The sequence below is a fragment of the Oncorhynchus masou genome, unplaced genomic scaffold, assembly GCF_036934945.1.
Source record: "Oncorhynchus masou masou isolate Uvic2021 unplaced genomic scaffold, UVic_Omas_1.1 unplaced_scaffold_651, whole genome shotgun sequence".
Taxonomy (NCBI): Eukaryota; Metazoa; Chordata; class Actinopteri; order Salmoniformes; family Salmonidae; genus Oncorhynchus; species Oncorhynchus masou.
Window position 1 is genome coordinate 257,631 of NW_027012949.1, and position 18,867 is coordinate 276,497.

The following is an 18,867-nucleotide window of genomic DNA, read 5'->3' on the forward strand; positions in this document are numbered from 1 at the left end:
TAGTTGAGAACACCTTTATTTAACCAGGTAGGCTAGTTGAGAACAAGTTCTCAATTGCAACTGCGACCTGGCCAAGATAAAGCAAAGCGGTTTGACAGATACAACAACACAGAGTTACACATGGAATAAACAAAACATACAGTCAATAATACAGTAGAACAAAAGAAAACAAAAAGTCTATATACAGTGAGTGCAAATGAGGTAAGTTAAGGAACAAGAGTCCTTAAACAAGAGTCCTTAAGTTGAATGCATTCCGTTGTGCAACTGACTCGGTATCCCGTTTCCCTGTCCTTCCTGCCTGGTACAGGCTGGCGGTGGTGTAAAGGTGTGGGCAATGTTTTCCTGGCACACGTTTGGTCCCTAGACACCAATTGAGAAACAAACATTTCCAACACCTTGTAGAATTCATGGCCCCTGAAGGATTCTGGCTGTTTGTCGAGGCACAGCGGTGTCCAGTTGTCTGGATGTCCTTTGGGTGGTGGACCATTCTTGATACACACAGGAAACTGTTGAGCGTGAAGAACACAGCAGCGTTGCAGTTTTTGACACCAATCGGTGCGCCGGCCACCTACTACCCTTGGCACTTAAAGATGTTGTCTTGTCATTCACTTTCTGAATGGCACACATACACAATCCGTGCCCAATTGTCTTAAGGGTTAAAAATCTATATTTAACCTGTCTCCTCCCGTTCATCTACACTCTTAGGAAAACAAATGCTATCTAGAACCTTAAAGGGTTTTTCAACTGTACCCATAGGAGAACCCTTTGAAGAACCCTATTTGGTTGCAAGTAGAACCCTTTCTACCTGGAGCAAAAAGGGTTCTCTTTTGGGGACAGCCGCAGAACCCTTTCTACCTGGAGCAAAAGGGTTCTCTTTTGGGGACAGCCGTAGAACCCTTTCTACCTGGAACAAAAGGGTTCTCTTTTGGGGACAGCCGTAGAACCCTTTCTACCTGGAACAAAAAGGGTTCTCTTTTGGGGACAGCCGTAGAACCCTTTCTACCTGGAGCAAAAGGGTTCTCTTTTGGGGACAGCCGTAGAACCCTTTCTACCTGGAACAAAAAGGGTTCTCTTTTGGGGACAGCCGTAGAACCCTTTCTACCTGGAACAAAAAGGGTTCTCTTTTGGGGACAGCCGTAGAACCCTTTCTACCTGGAACAAAAAGGGTTCTCTTTTGGGGACAGCCGTAGAACCCTTTCTACCTGGAACAAAAAGGGTTCTCTTTTTGGGGACAGCCTTAGAACCCTTTTGGAACCCTTTTTTCTGATTGAAGTGGATTTAACAAGTGACATCAATAACGGATCATAGATTTCACCTGGATTCACCTGATCAGTCTGTGTCATGGAAAGAGCTGGTGTTCTTAATGTTTTGTACACACAGGATAGATAGATAGATTTCAATGTGTTTGTATTGATGTTGGTTGGTTGAATGTCAGCTTCTCAAGTCTATAAAGGTGTATGGGAAAACCTGTACTGTGACAAGTGAAACACCAATAGTTTTCCAAATCTATAATAATTGTTTTATTTCTCATTCATTATAGAGAAATGATCATGATTCATTTGAAATGAATGAGTGCATTGATAAAGTAGCCTAATGGCAACCTGGCAAATGTAACCACACTTATGCAGACACACACGATCTCCGGTACAACCGTAATATACATATATAATATACATCTCCCCATTAGGTCTGTCTGACTCACCATCCCCATTATGAAAGACCTATCGATGTCTGAATATCCTGGAGGAATATGCCTACCTGTGGTTGGCGCGCGTACAGATGTGTTGACGTCAATGAGAATGTATCGTTCTATTTAAACCGTGTCAACTAAATGATCCTATCAAACAGGTTAGATTTTTTTACACCAAATCGTATAATCCATCAGAAAATAAATCCAACTGTCACCTCGAGATCACATTCGGTTCTGTCTGGCAACCTGTTTGTCTGTGTCATAGCGACGTTGGCGATGAATACATGTATAATAAACTAACGTACACACATACGGCCTAATACATGTTGTGATGATCATATTTCAAAACACTTGCACAGACAGGAGCTTCTTTCGATCAAATATCCTCCAAATTCTCATTCATCCTCATCATCATCCGTGGATGTCGTTAACCGACAGACGGAGACTTACCTCATCTCTGTCCCCCTGCCCGAACTGGAGCCCCAAATCCACAAAATGTTCGACCCGAATATAACCATCAGCATCCTCATCACACACGTCGAATACCTCCTTGAGCTTTTTCAGGAAGCCTAGAAGCTGTTCTTGGTCGGGGAAGACGTTTCCTTCCATCTTAAGAGTTCGGTTTGTCAGATAACGTCGTTATTGGACGGACTTTGTTAGAATTGGTTCTGTATTCGCCATCATTCCGGTTGCTGTCCTCCGCTGGTGCCGTTGCTGACTGGCTCGGTTGGTGCTGTGACATCAGCAGCATCCCGTTACGGAACGGGAAGGACCACTGATCGACGCGTCGTGGGTAGAGACGATAAATGGCTACGATTCACGAACATGAAGGGGAAAAAATCGACTTACGTAAACATCTGCCCATGAGCGTGTTTTTTAAAGTGTCAGGTGTTTTTATGTTAGGATACTGAGAAAGATACAATTTGATGTTATTGTGACACCATCTAGCTCCTTGATTGTTTTCCAACCATAGGACTATTGAACAGAAAATAGACGTTATTAATGATTACTGTAAATCAACGTAAAATAAATTATATTTAAAAAGTAAAAACGGAACTAAATATGACACGTTTTCCAATCGCCAATGTATGTATTTTCCTTGTACAAGCCCCAGCTCCATGGTTACCCTGAATAGCTTCTTTACATTCCGTTAAATTGTCCTGACCTCGTGTGGATGGTATTCTTGATAACTACTGGAACAATGGCAACCCCACCTATCCAGTCATAGGATATCAAACTTTATTATCTTACAAACAAGTTTTTTTTTTAAATTCAAGATGGGACATTCACAGTTATATCAATGTGTAAAAAAAAAGTAGAGAGACAAAAAGATTAAATAACATTTGAAGGTACTTAAAGCAACCTACCCTGTGCCCTCCCTTCCACAACACAACATTAGAAGGTGTTTAAGTGGGTCATTAAAATGGTGCTCATCACACACAGAACTAAAACTAATCAATAGCTTCAATCCAGACTTTGATTAGCTGAATCCAAGGTTCTGGTCAATTTCATTTTAATTCTTGTCTACTGAGGAAATAAACTGAAACTCAAAACTATTGAATTTAACAAATCTCCATTAAAAAAAACATCCTGAATGAGTTGAGTCAACCACATGTTGACAGTAAGGCTGGGATAAGGGGTTTGGTAAGGTAAAATAGCTACCAGTATATAGTTCTTCATCAGAGAGACTGTAGAGTCAACCACATGTTAACAGTAAGGCTGGGATAAGGGGTTTGGTAAGGTAAAATAGCTACCAGTATATAGTTCTTCATCAGAGAGACTGTAGAGTCAACCACATGTTGACAGTAAGGCTGGTTTCCCAGACCCAGATTAAGGCTCCACTCCTGAACTAAACAAAATCAGAGTCAATGGAACTTCTCCAGCTTAATCTGGGTCCAGGGTAAACTGTCTATGGAGGAGTCAGAACAAGCCCCAGTCCATCCAACCAGAAACGGACTGGCCATGGGGCAGATCTGGCAAAAGCCAGATTTGGGCTGGTCCATTTTTAACCCAGTCTAAATTGGGGTTGTGTGCCGAATTATTATAATTTGGCCAATACTGGGGAACTCAAGGGGGGAGGGGAAATGGGGCAGTGTTTTAGAAATGCCTGGGCCAAGTCGACCAAGAACGTCCATCTTGTTCCTCAGCTCAAATTCCCAACAACTAGCCTGGGTTCCAGCAGTGAGTCCCAACGTTCAGTCACCTGCAGAGAGAGAGAGAAAGACACACTGAAAAAGGACTCTATTCAATTCTATGGGAGTGACATCACAAACACATCCCCATGGTAACTGGAAAACCACAACATTCCGAATTCTGCACATACAGCTGTTTTATTGGAAAGCATTTAACCCCCATTATGCCTGGTTTAAAGTATCCCAACAGGTTTCCCTTTCAACTAAACGATTATAAGGGACATTCATTGGACAATGAACAGCTTCCCTCAACATGTGGGTGGGGTTAAAATGCAGTCAGGGACAATAGAGAGGGGGTCAAGCTCATCCATACAGTGTCACACAGCCAGTACAGAGTGAGAAGAGGCCTGCTTAGTGAAGAGAGGATGGTCAATGGAACCAAAACAACATTCAAAGGTTAAGCCACCCCCCCAGTGTTACGCCACGCCCCCCCAGTGTTACGCCGCCACCCTCCCCCAGTGTTACGCCGCCACCCCCCCCAGTGTTACGCCGCCACCCCCCCCCAGTGTTACGCCGCCACCCCCCCAGTGTTACGCCGCCACCCTCCCCCCCCAGTGTTACGCCGCCACCCCCCCCCAGTGTTACGCCGCCCCCCCCCAGTGTTACGCCGCCACCCCCCCCCCAGTGTTACGCCGCCACCCTCCCCCCAGTGTTACGCCGCCACCTCCCCCCAGTGTTACGCCGCCACCCTCCCCCCAGTGTTACGCCGCCACCCTCCCCCAGTGTTACGCCGCCACCCTCCCCCAGTGTTACGCCGCCACCCTCCCCCCAGTGTTACGCCGCCACCCTCCCCCCAGTGTTACGCCAGACCCTGGCTCTGACATACAATCTGATAATACAGTATTGTAGAAATGAAGTCCATCTACATTGATGAATGTGTGCAGATCAATTGTGCTGCAGCACCAGTGCCTGCAGGCAGGGTCTGTGAAATAGCGCTGTACAGTAGCAGACACAGCGTACTCCACACTGCTCCTATTGGCTTTATTCATGTATATATAAACGTAGAGTAACAGTGTTCTATGTCTTACCCTGGAGCCCCGGGACACAGCGTACTCCACACTGATTCTATTGGCTTTATTCATGTATATATAAACGTAGAGTAACAGTGTTCTATGTCTTACCCTGGAGCCCCGGGACACAGCGTACTCCACACTGCTCCTATTGGCTTTATTCATGTATATATAAACGTAGAGTAACAGTGTTCTATATCTTACCCTGGAGCCCCGGGACACAGCGTACTCCACACTGATTCTATTGGCTGTATTCATGTATATATAAACGTAGAGTAACAGTGTTCTGTCTTACCCTGGAGCCCCGGGACACAGCGTACTCCACACTGATTCTATTGGCTTTATTCATGTATATATAAACGTAGAGTAACAGTGTTCTATGTCTTACCCTGGAGCCCCGGGACACAGCGTACTCCACACTGCTCCTATTGGCTTTATTCATGTATATATAAACGTAGAGTAACAGTGTTCTCTATCTTACCCTGGAGCCCCGGGACACAGCGTACTCCACACTCTCGGATCCGTCCGCGTTCTGATACACCAGGTCAAACTTCCCCGGCTCCCCCGGCGCTGAGGGGCAGACAGACATGTTAAAGGTCCATCTTGGTAAGGTCCAGTAATGACAGGTAGTGCCAGGTGAGGGGCAGACAGACATGTTAAAGGTCCATCTTGGTAAGGTCCAGTAATGACAGGTAGTGCCAGGTGAGGGGCAGACAGACATGTTAAAGGTTGGCCCATCTTGGTAAGGTCCAGCAATGACAGGTAGTGAGGGGAAGACAGACATGTTAAGGTTGGCCCATCTTGGTAAGGTCCAGTAATGACAGGTAGTGCCAGGTGAGGGGCAGACAGACATGTTAAAGGTTGGCCCATCTTGGTAAGGTCCAGCAATGACAGGTAGTGCCAGGTGAGGGGCAGACAGACATGTTTAGGGTCCATCTTGGTAAGGTCCAGTAATGACAGGTAGTGCCAGGTGAGGGGCAGACAGACATGTTAAAGGTTGGCCCATCTTGGTAAGGTCCAGCAATGACAGGTAGTGCCAAGGTGAGGGGAAGACAGACATGTTAAGGGTCCATCTTGGTAAGGTCAAGCAATGACAGGTAGTGCCAAGGTGAGGGGAAGACAGACATGTTAAGGGTCCATCTTGGTAAGGTCAAGCAATGACAGGTAGTGCCAAGGTGCCTTCAGATGGCTGAGGGAAACATCGTCCGAGTCCCGATTCTCCACCTTTCTCCCAAAGTGTACCCTGGAACACTTCTCATCATGGATTTAACAGTGGAAGCTCACTCCAGCCAATCATTACATCAATCCAATGACAGGAAGTTGTGCCAGTGCACTCTGGGAGAAGGGTGGAGTATCGCCATTCAACAGTTATTTCCTTCATTTCCCCCATTCACTTAAACTGTGAAGTGAGGGATATTCATCCTACCTTGATAAGCAGAGAGCAGCCATCCGTTTGGCCTTACCTTGATAAGCAGAGAGCAGCCATCCGTTTGGCCTTACCTTGATAAGCAGAGAGCAGCCATCCGGTTGGCCTTACCTTGATAAGCAGAGAGCAGCCATCCGGTTGGCCTTACCTTGATAAGCAGAGCAGCCATCCGGTTGGCCTTACCTTGATAAGCAGAGAGCAGCCATCCGGTTGGCCTTACCTTGATAAGCAGAGAGCAGCCATCCGGTTGGCCTTACCTTGATAAGCAGAGAGCAGCCATCCGGTTGGCCTTACCTTGATAAGCAGAGAGCAGCCATCCGGTTGGCCTTACCTTGATAAGCAGAGAGCAGCCATCCGGTTGGCCTTACCTTGATAAGCAGAGAGCAGCCATCCGGTTGGCCTTACCTTGATAAGCAGAGAGCAGTCATCCGTTTGGCCTTACCTTGATAAGCAGAGAGCAGCCATCCGTTTGGCCTTACCTTGATAAGCAGAGAGCAGCCATCCGTTTGGCCTTACCTTGATAAGCAGAGAGCAGCCATCCGGTTGGCCTTGATAAGCAGAGAGCAGCCATCCGGTTGGCCTTACCTTGATAAGCAGAGAGCAGCCATCCGGTTGGCCTTACCTTGATAAGCAGAGAGCAGCCATCCGGTTGGCCTTACCTTGATAAGCAGAGAGCAGCCATCTGTTTCATCCTACCTTGATAAGCAGAGAGCAGTTCGAGCTCAATCTGTTTGGTGCTGTGGTCAAAATGAATGATTTTCCCCTCCTGATAGACAAACAGGGAGACGCAGTGAGAAAGAACATTACCCAAATGAAACCAATTACATTTTTAAATATGTAGCATATAAACATTTACCACATGTATTTAATTCTACAGACAGAGAGAGAAAACAGTTCCTAACAGTGTTCACGCAGTTCTTTCTCCTCAAGTTATACCAGACAGAGAGAAAACAGTCCCTAACAGTGTTCACGCAGCTCTTTCTCCTCAAGTTATACCAGACAGAGAGAGAGAAAACAGTCCCTAACAGTGTTCACGCAGCTCTTTCTCCTCAAGTTATACCAGACAGAGGAGAGAAAACAGTTCCTAACAGTGTTCACGCAGCTCTTTCTCCTCAAGTTATACCAGACAGAGGAGAGAAAACAGTCCCTAACAGTGTTCACGCAGCTGTTTCTCCTCAAGTTATACCAGACAGAGAGAAAACAGTCCCTAACAGTGTTCACGCAGCTCTTTCTCCTCAAGTTATACCAGACAGAGAGAAAACAGTTCCTAACAGTGTTCACGCAGCTCTTTCTCCTCAAGTTATACCAGACAGAGAGAAAACAGTTCCTAACAGTGTTCACGCAGCTCTTTCTCCTCAAGTTATACCAGACAGAGAGAAAACAGTTCCTAACAGTGTTCACACAGCTCTTTCTCCTCAAGTTATACCAGACAGAGAGAGAAAACAGTTCCTAACAGTGTTCACGCAGCTCTTTCTCCTCAAGTTATACGAGACAGAGGAGAGAGAGAAAACAGTCCCTAACAGTGTTCACGCAGCTCTTTCTCCTCAAGTTATACCAGACAGAGAGAAAACAGTTCCTAACAGTGTTCACGCAGCTCTTTCTCCTCAAGTTATACCAGACAGAGAGAGAAAACAGTCCCTAACAGTGTTCACGCAGCTCTTTCTCCTCAAGTTATACCAGACAGAGAGAAAACAGTTCCTAACAGTGTTCACGCAGCTCTTTCTCCTCAAGTTATACCAGACAGAGAGAAAACAGTCCCTAACAGTGTTCACGCAGCTCTTTCTCCTCAAGTTATACCAGACAGAGAGAAAACAGTCCCTAACAGTGTTCACGCAGCTCTTTCTCCTCAAGTTATACGAGACAGACAGAGAGAGAACAGTCCCTAACAGTGTTCACGCAGCTGTTTCTCCTCAAGTTATACCAGACAGAGAGAAAACAGTTCCTAACAGTGTTCACGCAGCTCTTTCTCCTCAAGTTATACCAGACAGAGAGAAAACAGTTCCTAACAGTGTTCACGCAGCTCTTTCTCCTCAAGTTATACCAGACAGAGAGAGAAAACAGTTCCTAACAGTGTTCACGCAGCTCTTTCTCCTCAAGTTATACGAGACAGAGGAGAGAGAGAAAACAGTTCCTAACAGTGTTCACACAGCTCTTTCTCCTCAAGTTATACCAGACAGAGAGAAAACAGTTCCTAACAGTGTTCACGCAGCTCTTTCTCCTCAAGTTATACCAGACAGAGAGAGAAAACAGCGAGTCTTTCAACTATTTTTACTTACTTTATACTCAGACACCTCTGGTGTGTAGTTCTCTGTCAGCTCCAGCAGCTGTGAACACACACACACACACACGACAGAGTGATAATGAGTTACATGGAGGTGTGTAGCACCTTAGCAACACACAACTCTACAGTCATCTCTCACTGTTCTTCTATTTTAATTAAAGAAGTTTTATTCACATGGAAAACAGAAAGACTCACAGTGGCAAGAAAAATGTATGTGAACCCTTTGGAATTACCTAGACTTCTGCATAAATTACCCGGACTTCTGCATAAATTACCCGGACTTCTGCATAAATTACCCGGACTTCTGCATAAAATAACCGGAATTATGCATAAATTACTCGGACTTCTGCATGAATGGGTCATCAAATTTGATCTGATCTTCATCTAAATCACAACAATAGACAAAACAGTGTGCTTAAACTAATAACACACAAATTACTGTATTTTTCTTGTCTATATTGAATACATAATTTAAACATTCACAATGTAGGTTGGAAAAAGTATGTGAACCCGAGGCTAATGACTAAAAGATAATTGGAGTCAGGAGTCGGCTAACCTGGAGTCCAAATCAATGAGACGAGATTGGAGATGTTGGTTAGAGCTGCCCAGCCCTTTAAAAAACACTCACAAAATTTGAGTTTGCTATTCACAAGAAGCATTGCCTGATGTGAACCATGCCTCGAACAAAAGAGATATCAGAAGACCTAATTAAGAATGATTGATTTGCATAAAGCTGGAAAGGGTTACAAAGTATCTCTAAAAGCCTTGATGTTCATCAGTCCACGGTAAGACAAATTGTCTATAAATGGAGAACGTTCAGCACTGTTGCTACTCTCCCTAGGAGTGGCCGTCCTGCAAAGATGACTGCAAGAGCACAGAGCAGAATGATCAATGAGGTTAAGAAGAATCCTAGAGTGTCAGCTTAAGACCTACAGAAATCTCTGGAACATGCTAACATCTCTGTTAACGAGTCTTCGATACGTAAAACACTAAACAAGAATGGTGTTCATGGGAGGACACCACGGAAGAAGCCATTGCTGCACGTCTGAAGTTCGCAAAAGAGCACCTGGATGTTCCACAGCGCTACTGGCAAAATATTCTGTGGACAGATGAAACTACAGTTGAGTTGTTTGGAAGAAACAGACATCACTATGTGTGGAGAAAAAAGCCCAGCACTCCAACATCAAAACCTCATCCCAACTGTAAAGTATAGTGGAGGGAGCATCAAGGTTTGGGGCTGCGTTGCTGCCTCAGGGACTGGACAGTTTGCTATCGTCGGCAGAAGAATGAATTCCCAAGTTTATCAAGACATTTTGCAGGAGAATGTTAGGCTTTCTGTCCGCCAACTGAAGTTCAACAGAAGTTGGGTGATGCAACAGGACACCGACCCAAAACACAGAAGTAAAATCAACAACAGAATGGCTTCAACAGAAGAAAATACGCCTTCTGGAGTGTCCCAGTCAGAGTCCTCACCTCAACCGGATTTGAGATGCTGTGGCATGACCTCAAGAGAGCAGTTCACACCAGACATCCCTTGAACATTGCTGAACTGAAGCGGTTTTGTAAAGAGGAATGGTCCAACATTCATCCTGACCGTTGTACAGGTCTGACCAACAACTACAGGAAACATTTAGTTGAGGTTATTGCTGCGAAAGGACGGTCAACCAGTTATTAAATCCAAGGCTTCACATACTTTACAACCCTGTACTGCGCCCGTCTACAACCCTCTACTGCGCCCGTCTACAACCCTCTACTGCGCCCGTCTACAACCCTCTACTGCGCCCGTCTACAACCTCTACTGCGCCCGTCTACAACCCTCTACTGCGCATGTTTACAACCCTCTACTGCGCATGTTTACAACCCTCTACTGCGCATGTTTACAACCCTCTACTGCGCATGTTTACAACCCTCTACTGCGCATGTTTACAACCCTCTACTGCGCATGTTTACAACCCTCTACTGCGCATGTCTACAACCCTCTACTGCGCATGTCTACAACCCTCTACTGCGCATGTTTACAACCCTCTACTGCGCATGTTTACAACCCTCTACTGCGCATGTTTACAACCCTCTACTGCGCATGTTTACAACCCTCTACTGCGCATGTTTACAACCCTCTACTGCGCATGTTTACAACCCTCTACTGCGCATGTTTACAACCCTCTACTGCGCATGTTTACAACCCTCTACTGCGCATGTTTACAACCCTCTACTGCGCCTGTTTACAACCCTCTACTGTGCATGTTTACAACCCTCTACTGTGCATGTTTACACGGGGGGGTTCAAGAAAGACTTGAAAACCTATGGTTGTTTGATATTAGTTTTAAGCAGACGGTCTATTGTTGTGACTTAGGTGAAGATCAGATCAAATGATGAATGAATGCAGAAATCCGGGTCATTCCAAAGGCTTCACATACTTTCTGTTGCCATTGTACATCAGCAGCATCTTTAACCCTTTCCCTCCTCGTCCATGGAGAGTCGACTGAATTAGTACAGCTAGGAGTTTCCTGGTCACATGACCTGAGCAGGAAGAAGGCTCCAGTGTCTGAATGGAGTGACGTTATACACTAACTATGGTCTTCCTTCTACCAGTACACTGAGGCCCTTCCATTTGAACCACTGGGAAACAGTGGCCCGTGTTACTGAGTGGACCACCCTGGCTAAATAAAGACACATGACCTGAGTGAAGGCAAAACGCATTGCTTCCATTTGAACCACTGGGAAACAGTGGCCCGTGTTACTGAGTGGACCACCCTGGCTAAATAAAGACATGACCTGAGTGAAGGCAAAACGCATTGCTTCCATTTGAACCACTGGGAAACAGTGGCCCGTGTTACTGAGTGGACCACCTGGCTAAATAAAGACATGACCTGAGTGAAGGCAAAAAATTTGAACCACTGGGACATGACGTGTTACTGAGACCACCCTGGAAATAAAGACATGACCTGAGTGAAGGCGCATTGCTTCCATTTGAACCCAGTGTATCAGACTGAGCTGTGTGGTGAGTACGGAACTGCCAGCAGGTCTACAAGCGGTGGGTTACCTCGACGGTCTATAAGCGGTGGGTTACCTCAACGGTCTATAAGAGGTGGGTTACCTCGACGGTCGGTCTATAAGAGGTGGGTTACCTCGACGGTCTGTCTATAAGAGGTGGGTTACCTCGACGGTCGGTCTATAAGAGGTGGGTTACCTCGACGGCCGGTCTATAAGAGGTGGGTTACCTCGACGGTCGGTCTACAAGAGGTGGGTTACCTCGACGGTCGGTCTATAAGAGGTGGGTTACCTCGACGGTCGGTCTATAAGAGGTGGGTTACCTCGACGGTCTATAAGCGGTGGGTTACCTCGACGGTCGGTCTATAAGTGGGTTACCTCGACGGTCTATAAGAGGTGGGTTACCTCGACGGTCGGTCTATAAGAGGTGGGTTACCTCGACGGTCTGTCTATAAGCGGTGGGTTACCTCGACGGTCGGGTCTATAAGAGGTGGGTTACCTCGACGGTCGGTCTATAAGCGGTGGGTTACCTCGACGGTCGGTCTATAAGAGGTGGGTTACCTCGACGGTCGGTCTATAAGAGGTGGGTTACCTCGACGGTCGGTCTATAAGAGGTGGGTTACCTCGACGGTCGGTCTATAAGAGGTGGGTTACCTCGACGGTCGGTCTATAAGAGGTGGGTTACCTCGACGGTCGGTCTATAAGAGGTGGGTTACCTCGACGGTCGGTCTATAAGCGGTGGGTTACCTCGACGGTGGGTCTATAAGCGGTGGGTTACCTCGACGGTGGGTCTATAGCGGTGGGTTACCTCGACGGTGGGTCTATAAGCGGTGGGTTACCTCGACGGTGGGTCTATAAGCGGTGGGTTACCTCGACGGTCGGTCTATAAGCGGTGGGTTACCTCGACGGTGGGTCTATAAGCGGTGGGTTACCTCGACGGTCGGTCTATAAGCGGTGAGTTACCTCGACGGTCGGTCTATAAGCGGTGGGTTACCTCGACGGTCGGTCTATAAGAGGTGGGTTACCTCGACGGTCTATAAGAGGTGGGTTACCTCGACGGTCGGTCTATAAGCGGAGGGTTACTCGACGGTCTATAAGAGGTGGGTTACCTCGACGGTCTATAAGAGGTGGGTTACCTCGACGGTCTATAAGAGGTGGGTTACCTCGACGGTCTATAAGAGGTGGGTTACCTCGACGGTCTATAAGAGGTGGGTTACCTCGACGGTCGGTCTATAAGCGGTGGGTTACCTCGACGGTCGGTTACCTCGACGGTCGGTCTATAAGCGGTGGGTTACCTCGACGGTCGGTCTATAAGCGGTGGGTTACCTCGACAGTCGGTCTATAAACGGTGGGTTACCTTGACGGTCGGTCTATAAGAGGTGGGTTACCTCGACGGTCGGTCTATAAGAGGTGGGTTACCTCGACGGTCGGTCTATAAGAGGTGGGTTACCTCGACGGTCGGTCTATAAGAGGTGGGTTACCTCGACGGTCGGTCTATAAGAGGTGGGTTACCTCGACGGTCTATAAGAGGTGGGTTACCTCGACGGTCGGTCTATAAGAGGTGGGTTACCTCGACGGTCGGTCTATAAGAGGTGGGTTACCTCGACGGTCGGTCTATAAGAGGTGGGTTACCTCGACGGTCGGTCTATAAGCGGTGGGTTACCTCGACGGTCGGTCTATAAGAGGTGGGTTACCTCGACGGTCGGTCTATAAGCGGTGGGTTACCTCGACGGTCGGTCTATAAGAGGTGGGTTACCTCGACGGTCGGTTACCTCGACGGTCGGTCTATAAGCGGTGGGTTACCTCGACGGTCGGTCTATAAGAGGTGGGTTACCTCGACGGTCTATAAGAGGTGGGTTACCCTCGACGGTCGGTCTATAAGCGGTGGGTTACCTCGACGGTCGGTCTATAAGCGGTGGGTTACCTCGACGGTCGGTTACCTCGACGGTCGGTCTATAAGCGGTGGGTTACCTCGACGGTCTATAAGAGGTGGGTTACCTCGACAGTCGGTCTATAAACGGTGGGTTACCTCGACGGTCGGTCTATAAGAGGTGGGTTACCTCGACGGTCGGTCTATAAGAGGTGGGTTACCTCGACGGTCGGTCTATAAGAGGTGGGTTACCTCGACGGTCGGTCTATAAGAGGTGGGTTACCCCGACGGTCGGTCTATAAGAGGTGGGTTACCTCGACGGTCGGTCTATAAGAGGTGGGTTACCTCGACGGTCTATAAGAGGTGGGTTACCTCGACGGTCGGTCTATAAGAGGTGGGTTACCTCGACGGTCGGTCTATAAGAGGTGGGTTACCTCGACGGTCGGTCTATAAGAGGTGGGTTACCTCGACGGTCGGTCTATAAGCGGTGGGTTACCTCGACGGTCGGTCTATAAGAGGTGGGTTACCTCGACGGTCGGTCTATAAGCGGTGGGTTACCTCGACGGTCGGTCTATAAGAGGTGGGTTACCTCGACGGTCGGTTACCTCGACGGTCGGTCTATAAGCGGTGGGTTACCTCGACGGTCGGTCTATAAGAGGTGGGTTACCTCGACGGTCTATAAGAGGTGGGTTACCTCGACGGTCGGTCTATAAGCGGTGGGTTACCTCGACGGTCGGTCTATAAGCGGTGGGTTACCTCGACGGTCGGTTACCTCGACGGTCGGTCTATAAGCGGTGGGTTACCTCGACGGTCGGTCTATAAGAGGTGGGTTACCTCGACGGTCGGTCTATAAGTGGTGGGTTACCTCGACGGTCTATAAGAGGTGGGTTACCTCGGCGGTCGGTCTATAAGCGGTGGGTTAACTCGACGGTCGGTCTATAAGCGGTGGGTTACCTCGAAGGTCTATAAGTAGTGGGTTACCTCAAGGTCTATAAGTAGTGGGTTACCTTGAAGGCGATCTTCTGTCCGTCCTGAGGGGGAGCAGCTAGGAGGGGCATCTCACTGTAGTCCCTCTTGGGGACACTCTCTGACGGGTTCTACAACACACACACCTATAAATGTCATACCTCCCACATCTTCGTTGCAGCAGCAACAGAAGTAGGTTACAGAATGCCACAGGGTCGGTGTCGAGTCCATTTCAATTCAGGATGTAAACTGAAATGCCAATTCCAGTTCTGTGCTTTTGAATGAGAATTTAAAAAAATTAAATCTAAATGACTTGAATTGACCAACCCTGGAATACTGTGCAGCAGTCAGTTGACTTACCTGGAACACCACAGAGCTGTTAATCAGGGAGTCCTTCTGGTACGATGGTGGCTGAGGAGTCTGCTGTCGCTGTCCACCTTCATAGTTGAAATAAAACCCTGCATTATCTCCTCCCCTGCCCCGCTATCTTCCCCTCTCCTCCTCTACCCCCACGAGAACCCCTATCCCACTCCCCACCACGAGGACCCCTGTCCCACTCCCCTCTAACACCCCTACCTCCACCACCCCAACTCTGGCCTCCATCCCCTCTACCCCTAACCCCTCTACCCCCACCTCTCTCCACACCCCTAGGGCTTCCCCAGCCTCTCCAGGTGGGTTGTGCTGCCATAGCAGGGACTATCCCCATCCCCAGGCCCGGTTGTTTGATAACCAGCTGGATCTCCTCCTCACTACTACTACTAGAGCCTGGGCTCTCAGGCCTCCTGTGGGCCTTCTGCACTGCTGGGGTAGAGCCTGGTCCTGGAGCATTAGCTCTCTGGCCAGGGGATACAGAGGTCCTGGGACCTGAGGAAGGGAGGCTGGGCCTGGAGGGGGTGGTTTTGTCTCTAGGACCAGCTCTGGAGCCAGTGGGTATGGTGGCAGGAGGAATGGCAGCAGGTTTGGGTAAAGGAGTTTGGTTTTAACGGGAGGTTTGCCTGTGGTAGCTTTGCTACAGGCATCGTCACCCGATGAGTCTGAGGAGTCTGAATCAGATGATGAGGGAGGTGGGCGTGGTTTCTTAATGGGGACTTGGGGTTTAACTACAGGGGTGGCTTTAGATGTGACAGGGGGTGTAGCGTTAGCAGAGTGTGATTTGGAGGGTAGTTTCTGCATGGGTTTTTGACTGGGGCCTCCTCCTCCTCACTACTTTCACTGGAATCAGAAGAGTCATCCGTTTCCCCATTCGGGGTCTTTGCTGTGGCTTTACCGTTAACAGATACGGCTGTGGCCGCTGGAGCCTTCTTGGGGTTTTTGTCCGCTTTGACTACGGTGGGAGAGGGTCCTGTGGACGAGGTGGGAGAGGGTCCTGTGGACGAGGTGGGAGAGGGTCCTGTGGACGAGGCAGTGGTTTTGGTCACCACCTTCTTATCTTTCTTTTTCTTCTTCTTCTTCTGCTTGTCTTCTTTCCTCCTCTCTTCAACCGCAGCCTGGTTGGAATCGGCCTCCTGACTCTCCTTCTTTCTCTTCTTCTTTTTCTTCCACTCTTCACTCACTCGGTTCCGTGTGGGCTCCTCCTCCTCCTCGGCATCTCTCCTCCTCTTCTTGGACTTCACAACAGATGTGTTCGACTGACTTCCATTCGAAAGGGTTAGGGTGTCCACCTTCACTCTGTCAATCAACACAACACGGAGGGTTGGAACGGTAGATATTCTCAAAGTACTAGGGGTGGTGTGTGATTGGCCTAGGCTAAGACCAGGCTTGCAGTGCAACCCGTCTATTGTTTTGTTGCAAGCCGGTGTAGCTAGCTACCTAGCTCGGCTGCATAACCAACCCAAATAAATAGAATGAACCAACCACGTGGGTTAGATCACAGACGGAAATCCTAATGAAAGTTACAGCGCCATTAGCTCTTGTCCAAAGCACTTAGCGCAGGTCTAGAGCTAAGCGTGGATCAGACTGGATAAAAACATGTCTGGCTAGCCGGGGGTGTGTGTGTGTGTGTGTGTGACGCACCTGATAGTGTCGTTATCTCGGACTACGTAGATGCTCTCTGTGTGCGGCAGGTAGCACTCTTCGATGAACAGACTCAAAATGCTCCTGCGACTGAAGTCAAACTTTTCCCTGATCACGCTGGCTATGTCTGCTACCACGCGGCATTTGTTCAGATCCACGAGGACCCAGCACATGCGACAGTCGGATACCGAGGGCGGCGGGTAATCAAAAATACAATCGCACCCGTATCACATTGGTATTGGAGGCTGCCATTGTTGCTGTGTGGAAGGAAATCTATCTCACACGCCGTTCAGAAAACTAGTTGCCTGTCTTTTGAAGAGTTGACTCGTTCATTTACTGCCACCTGTTGGTACGGAAGGGAATTAGCCAGCTAAATATTTCTCATACCGGAAGCACTAGCCGGTTACCACTAGATAACACAGCCACAGGGTCAATTATACTCTAAAATCTTTGGCAGGGGTAGTTGAAAACATTTAAAAAAACACAAGTCCGGTAAAGAGGCAGTCTTTTTCAAAACGTAAAACCCTTAACAAAAGATCAATACATGTTTTATTAACAAATAGCCTAACAATTGATTGGCAGAACCTAGTAGTAGGCAACAGTAGGAACCATTTTGGTCAACAACAAAACATTCTCATGAAGGACAGATCTACATACATTTAAAACGTCACACAGAGCTGGTGAGGTAGTGCATGTCAGTGTGTGTAAGTTGACTATAGAATGTGAGACTAATGCTTCGTATAAAAACATAATCAGATGTAATGACAGGCAGCCTAGGATAAACATATCGCTTGAAAAACTCAGTAACTCCTCCTACACCTGAATTTATCCCTTCACGTTTTTCCACATTGAGGAACCATCTCCATTCAACTCCAAAATTCTATTAAACTTTTCTAAACTCTCTTCAGCGGACAGAGACCGCAAAGAACCCTGCAAATTGTAGTGAAGATACATGTTTCACAAGCTGTGGTCCTTCCACAATTGTGCAACGCCATGCTTGTTGTTGTGATACAGCAGAGTTTTTTTGGCGCTTTCAAGACAACTGGGAACCCACACACACACACACACACACAAGAGGACAACTAATGTCAGTGATCTTCAGGTCGTAAAGTCAGATCTCCAGCAAGATGTCCGAGTTTCCGACTTTGAATTCGGAGTTGGATGACCTTTCAAAACTATTTTCCCGTCGGAGCTCGTTCTCCCCTCCCTTTCCCCGAGTTGTCTTGAACGCACCGAAGTGTGAGATTTCTGAGTTCCCAGTTGTTTTGAATGCAACATTTCTACCATCGTTCTTATTGTGCGCTAGCTCCCTACGTCATCACTACAAGCACAATTTGATTCACGAGATACTCTACATGCCCACGTTCTGGTACACCAAGCACAGAGAGGGTCTGATCGAAAAGCCAATGGAAAGCTAAGTGCCCACCCAGCCGAGCTCAGCGAGGAGAACGAGAGAGAGCAGGGTTGTACACCAAAGTTACATACCCGAATTCAACACGTACATTCCAAAATGCTGACAAATATTGACATATAAATCGATTACAAATTACATGACCCTCCCCTGGACTAAATACAAGAAAATGCTAAACCCTCCCCCATTTTCCTCCAGGTAACAATTGATTAAATTTCGACCGCTACCTAACTAACTAGTTGCTTAGCTGGCTAGTTGCATTCTTATATATTTGTAAAAAAATCTGGTTATTCGACCAACTGTAATGTGAAGCTGCTGTTTTCCTTCCTCCTATTGGATTGTTACAAAACTTGACTTCCCCATTTCAAAACAAACGCTCTGACTGGAAGCACTGAGAGCCGAATGTTTCACACGGCTTCAATATGCGATTCCCTTTCTTGCCACTAGGCGACAGCAGAGTACACTCAATCTTTGGTAGAAGTAGTTGTAAACATCAAGAGAGGGTAAAGTGGCAGTATTTTCAACCAGGCATTTTCATGATGTACGTCAGTGGTTCCCAACCTTCTGGTTACTGTACCACCAAGTCCATTTTACTCTGCCCAGAGTACCCCCTCATGCCCATTACTGGTAAGCCTATGGCCTCAGTCTTCTCAGGTACCCCCTGTGGATAGGCCCATTACCCCCCGGGGGTTCTGGTACCGCTGGTTAGGATACACGGATATACATAAGACATGGAAACCTTCACAGTAGATGTATCAAGACATGTAAACCTTCACAGAAGATGTATCAAACCATGTTTTTTTTTACAAACAGCTTTTACAACTGATTTAAACAGAGTAGACAACAAAGTAGAAGCAATTTTGGTCAATAAGCTTGCTCCTACCTATCTCTCTGATTTGGTCCTGCCGTACATACCTACGCTACATACCTACGCTACATACCTACGCACGTACGCTATGGTCACAAGACGCAGGCCTCCTAATTGTCCCTAGAATTTCTAAGCAAACAGCTGGAGGC

At 47.5% G+C, this 18,867-nt stretch overlaps 1 protein-coding gene and 1 pseudogene across 1 annotated transcript; both read right to left on the bottom strand.

Annotated features, from left to right (window-relative positions):
* LOC135536690 (rab11 family-interacting protein 4A-like) overlaps positions 1-2,442 on the bottom strand; it is a 191,199-nt pseudogene extending 188,757 nt beyond the window's left edge.
* Positions 2,443-2,907: 465 nt separating this feature from the next.
* Positions 2,908-18,205, bottom strand: LOC135536694 (coilin-like). The gene is given in 9 exon segments (XM_064962953.1): positions 2,908-3,893; positions 5,374-5,462; positions 7,015-7,084; positions 8,595-8,642; positions 14,468-14,557; positions 14,787-14,901; positions 15,531-16,094; positions 16,440-16,648; positions 16,650-18,205. Coding segments are annotated over 9 exon segments (1,287 nt in total). The 5' UTR covers positions 16,692-18,205; the 3' UTR covers positions 2,908-3,833.
* Between the last annotated feature and the right edge of the window lie 662 nt (positions 18,206-18,867).